The 6,744-nt window shown below is 33.6% G+C and overlaps 1 protein-coding gene across 1 annotated transcript in view; it reads right to left on the reverse strand.

Moving 5' to 3' along the window:
- Nucleotides 1-678: 678 nt before the first annotated feature.
- LOC106459752 overlaps nucleotides 679-6,744 on the reverse strand; it is an 8,294-nt gene continuing 2,228 nt past the window's right edge. The window contains exons 2-5 of the mRNA XM_013919407.2: nucleotides 6,361-6,487; nucleotides 3,619-3,764; nucleotides 3,168-3,297; nucleotides 679-1,127 (exon numbers count right to left, since the gene is read on the reverse strand). Coding sequence (XP_013774861.1) covers nucleotides 881-1,127; nucleotides 3,168-3,297; nucleotides 3,619-3,764; nucleotides 6,361-6,487 — 650 coding nt within the window. The 3' untranslated portion in view covers nucleotides 679-880. The remainder of the gene's footprint in view (nucleotides 1,128-3,167; nucleotides 3,298-3,618; nucleotides 3,765-6,360; nucleotides 6,488-6,744) is intronic.

A 6,744-nucleotide genomic window follows, 5' to 3' on the forward strand; every position in this document is an offset into this window, starting at 1 on the left:
TGAGACAGTTAGTTCATTCAAAATTCGTGACACTGGATCTCAGAAAGTGGCCTGATTTATACACTGCTGTTCTAACTGTTTGTGGTTCAAGTTTAGAACCTGAATAGAAATTTAGCTTATATATATATAGAAGGTACGATGACATTTACGTTAACCAAAACTTCCCTTTTTTCCCCGCTAATTCCTTGCCAGTTGTTAGAATGAATGTGGCCAATTTTAAGTTTTCCTCAGTGAATACAAGGTCTTGAAAATTACTGAAATCAATTATAACATCGTTCAAAATACAAGAAAAAAAAAATCGTTGTTGCTCGTTACTGAGCATAAAGCTATACAAAGAGCTATCTGGGCTCTGTTCACCACGGCTATCGAAACCTGATTTCTAGCAGTCTACAGACATACCAGTGTGTCAATTGGGGGGGGGGGGGGCGGTTAAAAAAAAAAGAAAACAAGGGACAACATTTTAGAAGTTCAGCTAAAAACAGGTAAAAATTCAAGTTCGCGGCTAATTCCAATACTTAACTTATTACCTGGGACCGTAAAAAAAAAAAGAAATGTTCTACTCTGTGATACGATATTAATTTGACGTCATTTAATTGTGTAGTTACGGGAGGATTCATGTTAAACATCTCTTCGTGAAGATAAAAGTGTCAACTGATGAAGGAATAAATACTGAAGACGTATCTTAACTTACAAATGTTTATTGATAACAAACTTTTACAGGAAAAGGGAGGATCTGAACGTAGCTGAGATCATTACACAAAAAAACATAAAACTATCTACTCTGATTTACACAAACTAACAATGAAAACACCGCCTGTTCCAAACACAACCTTTGAAGGTTGACTAAATCTGCATTCTTATCATCAGTTCTTGGCTTTTCTCAGCTTGAAAAGTAGGCGCTAAAGATGCGAGACAACGCAGAATCGGAGCTGCCTTCCTTAGGTGGAGTGCCTTCATCTGGCAGCAGAGTTGTGCATTCGTCGTTGTTCGGTCCATATCCGGTACAAATAATATCCGGTAGGCGGGAAACGGCCATTCTTAGAAGTTCCTGCATGAAATCTACTGACTCTTTTCCACACTTGCTCTCAATTTTTTCACGAACACACGCCATATAACGCTGATAACCACTGAAAAAAAACAAAAAATTATTGAAGTCTTCCACTTCATATATATATATTTTGCGAACTTCGGTGTCCGTTCCGAGCGTTCGTCTGTTTCCCGTTTGAAAAGCTGTGCACGCAAGCAAAGCTCAACATTCACTTTTTTGAAATGACGGGAGAACAGGCGTGAATAATGTTGTTGTCAAATTATATTTCGTAAGCAGGATATTCTATAATAAATTGTTAGGAATTAATCACACTGTCGTTCACATTTCAAAGTGTGACGTAATTTAAAAGATAAAAATGTGGATTACCGTATGTTATTGTTGAGCGGCTCTTAGCTTGACTGAAATGTTCAACAATTAATTTTCGCGGTGGGCGGTATAAGTAGCTCAGAGATTCTGGCTGTAAGAGGAACCAAGAGTGCAACACAATTAACCTTTCTAAAATCCGTGAAATAATTTAAATTGGTAGATTAACTTAAACTTTCCCGTCACTGGGGACGGGTACTTTTGCTTGTATTCAATAATATATATAGTCTTTAAGTAGTGCCTCAAGATATTAACATAAAATCATCTTACTAGAACTGACACAGTTTTAATTATTGGCTCCAGAATAGAATATCCCATTAAACAGTAATAAGATACAGATGTATGGCCTTTCTTTTCTTCTCTCTTTCAAAATTACAACATTTTCTCGACGCATTACTATTGTACTTTAACAGGAAAAATAGTGTTAACCCTTCAGCTGCGATTGACATCATATGATGCAACTATTTTGCACTCAACATTTTGAATGGCACGCTGTAAAAATTCGCGAATCTTTGCGCGTGGAATGGTAGGCAGATTTACACAGTTTTATAACATTCAATAAACTAGATCCCCCTGTAAAACAAACGGGATGTTAATTACGTCTAAAAATCGAGGGTAATAGAAAATGAGTATTTGCTGCCTTTCATTGATTTAACTTATCATCTTCAGGTAAAGAGATTACAACAGAACATTACTTTCCAATGTTTTTCTAACTTATATTTACGTCACAACAAAACGTTACTTTCCAAGTTTTGTTTAATTTACATTTACGTCACAACACAACGTTACTTTCCAAGTTTTGCTTAGCTTATATTTATGTCACAACATAACGTTACTTTCCAAGGTTTTTCTAACTTATATTTACGTCATAACAAAACGTTGCTTTCCAAGTCTTGTTTAACTGACATTCAGACCACAACAGAACGTTAATTTCTACGTTTTGTTTAACTGACATTTAGACCACAACAGAGCGTTAATTTCTACGTTTTGTTTAACTTACAGTACTCCAGCATTTATCTTTAATGCTTTCAGACGTATAGTGTTGTATTTTCTTACTTCCTAAAATGAATCTAAAAATTGTAAACCATTTTGTGTTAGAATAAGCAGCCTAATTTTTGGAATTTGTTTAAAATAATAACTATTGTGATAATAAAACTTCCAGAAGAAAGAAGGCTCTCATTAAAAGGTATTAATTAGTGTACATCTAATATCGGCATGTTTACATCAGTACTAAGTTATTTGAAAACTGAAGATTGATTATTGTTTCAATGTTATAAGAGGAATTTAACATTTTATAAAATGTATGAAAACATTAAGAAAAAAGTATTGTTAAATATTTTCTCAGCTTACGATAAGAACAATGAATTACAGAACTCGCAACAATGGTGTCTTTTCTTAGCTCCCTTGAAAGGTTATAAAAAAGTAATGTGTAACGAATGCACTGAAAGAAACAACTATTAAATATTGTGCCAATGATTTACTTATCAAAGTGTGATTTTACTTTATAAATATATATATATATATATAAGATGTCATATTGTTCGTACTTAGTTTTTGTTGTTGTTGTTTTTGTACTTCAGAACATTACGCTGAATCAAAAAACGAATACCGCACTCACTTTCATTCCTGAAATTCCTAAAACTAAAGTGTTGTGTTTTACGTTATTGTAACTAAGAGGTCAAAAGTATAACACTGTTATTTGAAGTAAAAAACAACCTTAATCTGATCGGCTAAATAACATTAAAAATAAACTTACCAACAAGCAGTTGGTACGCGTTTATCAAATTTAGCTTCACTAATAGTTTGCAGTGCCACCTGGAGATCTTCTAAACAGGTTCTGGTTTCTTTGTTGGCGTCATTGAGACAGGCTGCGTTCTGGAGATATCCTGTGAAGATCGCGAAGATTATTGAAAAAGATACGGAAAAAAACCAATTATCTCCAAAGCGTTACCAAATAGCACTCGTAAATTTTGTATTATATTTATTTCATGGATGAACCCTAAATTCATTACATTTCATATTGAAATGAAATCGGTTTGTTTCTTTGTAATTTTACTCAATATTTTTTGATAAGTGTTCCGAATTTGTCAGTTATTTTTTTTAATTTTACATTCTAAACAAAATAAAAATGTTAATTATTGTGTGTTTTTATTTAGAGTTTTGTAGAATTTTTTAAACTACTGGTTAAATTAAAATGGACAACTTACTACTTCTGATTTCGGTGCCAGCAGTACAGTATTCTGAAAGCAGTGTTTCAGAACCCTCACCAACGAACTTAATTAGTTCCTTTTGGATAGGAGTCATACAATTATTGGTGTAGTTTCGGAGACAGAGTTCGGCATCACGAATGTATCTAAACACACGCAGAAAGAAAAATCATTGTAACGTCTAGACTCTTTTTTTTTCGTACAAGTTACTATTTTATTAACGTTTTAGCATATAAATGACTACTTACATTTCACTTGCTTAAACTTGTATAAAAATATGAAACTTCATGGTACAATTTTTTTTAGTTTATTTTATTATTATTATTTGAATGGCTGAATGTTTGTGCGCGCGCGTTTGTGTGTGTGCAAGAAATCTTCAATTAATGTTCCTGGAAATGTTTTTCCTTTTAGAAATTCAATCACTTACAATTACAAAGTACGTAGTAAACCTTACGCTCACAAGGAGGTGTTTAAATATTTTTAAAATCGAAAATTATCCAGATTATTAATTATCGCCAAAATGAGGTGAATTTTTTTTTGTAATTGGGTGTGCTTGTACTAATGAAATATATATATATTAGGTAGAAAGCTTTATAACTTATACTAATATGAATTTCTCAAATTCCTGGCTTTTCCATTTGCGTTACTACCAACAGACAAAAAAAAAAAATTATCTGACGCGCAAATAGATGGCGCTTTATTACTAGTCTTAAGTCACACTATTGACGCTACACTGTAAACTACCTACGCTTTTTCCACCGTGTAGCCACCACAGCCAAAAAATTTCGTAGTTAATTATTGATAACTTTATCCAGTTTCAGAAGTTATATTAATAATCTCTTCTGGCACCAATGTTTTGTTGTCTCATTCCATCAGTATATTTTGGAGTTTGTTGATCCAAGAAAATATGAGTAGAATAATGTATAATGGACTTGAATACTGGTTCATCATTAAATAAAATGGAATTTTTATGATAACTATAATATTCCATGTTTGTTTAAACGAAATAACTTTTACTAATTTTGTTAATTCTCAGAGATGTAAAGAGTTGCAGTTTAGCCTAACTTACATTAAATACTAGCGAACCGGTGGGCCTATGGTCCACATTTACAGGGCCTTTATAATGCAGAATAAATGCTTGAACTACTATTTTCCACCTTTTCAGCTTAATCATCATAATGGAAATTTAATTTTTTGAATCAAGTTACGAACGGTAATTAGTAGGCCTACTTATTTACGTGTTTTAATGTAAATCATTGCCAAATTTGGGGTCCTCTTTCAGGGAATCTTCGTAAAAGTGTTCTCGCGAAACAATTGTGTTCTCTAAGGGGGGGGGGTGGTGCAAAGTTTCAGACACTGAATCTTTTTATATTGACAGGCAGGGATGATTATCAGTGAATGTCACCGACCTATGTAATAGGTGGGGGTTATATATTTGTTTTTTTGTTTACTGCAGTATAAGATAAAGGTGGAAGTTGGGGGTTTCACTGAAATATTCTATTCAAGTTTATTTACATTCTGTGTTTCTCTCCCTCCCTCTTTTTTCTTTTAATTAAAGGCATGGGCGCCCACAGAAATATTCTCAAGGGAAGCAAAACATGTATGTAGGGGATCATCTTTTACAGTGTAAGTCAACAGACTAAAATTTACAGTTTTAATAAGAATTATTAAAATATTTAGTTTAACTACGATGTTAATCTTACATCATGATATGTGCATTTTTTTAATTTTTTTTGTGAAATGTAAAGGGAGCAAATGCCCCTTCCTGCGGGCGCCCATGATTAAAGGGTAACTGGTATGTTCACGATTGACTGCAGACGATGAATTGTATTTTAAGTACTGAAGATGAGGACGTTATGGGTTTTAACACTTGAGCAAGTACCCGTGATTGTTCTACTTACTATTATTTCCGCGATTTAAAACTTCTCGTGGGAAACAGCATATCTCCACACCTTTTTGAAAGCTACTTACGTAGTTATAACTTATATTCCTTCCGAGTTATGTCTAGTAGTTTTGGTAATCCTCGCAATTGGTATAACTTTAAATTAAGAATCTAATCTGTGCAGTAGAGGCTTAATATCATTTTGATTCTGTGGACCGTTGTTTGGTTTAGGCGAGTCGCAGATTCGAATCCCCGTCCCACCAAACATATTCGCCCTTTCAGCCGTTGGGGCGTTATAATGTGATGGTCAATCCCATTATTCGTTAGTAAGAAAGTAGCCCAGGAGTTGGCTGTAGGGAGTGATGACTAGCTGCCTTCCCTCTAGTTTTACACTGTGAAATTAGGAACGGCTAGCGCAGATAGCCCTGGTGTTACTTTGCGCGAAATTGTAAAACAAACAAACAGTTTCGTCTAATCAAGGCTTGGGTCAGCAAATGAAAAAGTACGACGAAGCATCTTATGATGGCAGTGTGTAAGTTCATAAATTTAATAAGAAGAGTCTTAAAACACCATAAATATTTAAATTGTTTTTTACATTTATCGACATGAATTTATTTTACATAACACATATTGTACTTTAATTTCATAGCTTAACCCTCTATTGCCCATCGTAACGTACAGGTATCAAATCTATCTTTGTTCTTTAATACACATACAAGCGCTTCAATTCTTTAGTTGAATACTCTGAATAAACCACAGAGTGATTGTTGTTGGCTCCTCAACTGAACAATGTTAGATATCTTTTTTTTGTATAATCTAGACTTATTCAAGAAAGAAATTCGACAGTAACTATAACTTACTGACATTGGGTATCCAATTCCGACTCTGATTGGGCAACGCTTTCCCCCTGGTTAAACAAAAGTAGGGTAGCGGCACATAAGTCTAATTCTCGCATATGACAGTCCAATGCATATGCCTCATGTGTTGCTGGAAAAAAAAAAAGATATATATATTAAATTCAAAGATTATACCGAAAACTTTTTATCCGATTTTGGGTTTTCAACATAACATTACACTTAAGAATAAAAGTGATACGTTTAATTTATTAACTTGTATGTTAACGGTATTTGTGTACGCACATTATTGTAAACATAATTTACTCGGTGATACAGCTACTATTAATCGATTAAGTCTGTATACTTAAAACTAGACACTATTGGGTACTACATCTAGGGTTATCTGTT

Source organism: Limulus polyphemus, unplaced genomic scaffold (genome assembly GCF_000517525.1).
Source record: "Limulus polyphemus unplaced genomic scaffold, Limulus_polyphemus-2.1.2 Scaffold656, whole genome shotgun sequence".
NCBI classification, from domain to species: domain Eukaryota; kingdom Metazoa; phylum Arthropoda; class Merostomata; order Xiphosura; family Limulidae; genus Limulus; species Limulus polyphemus.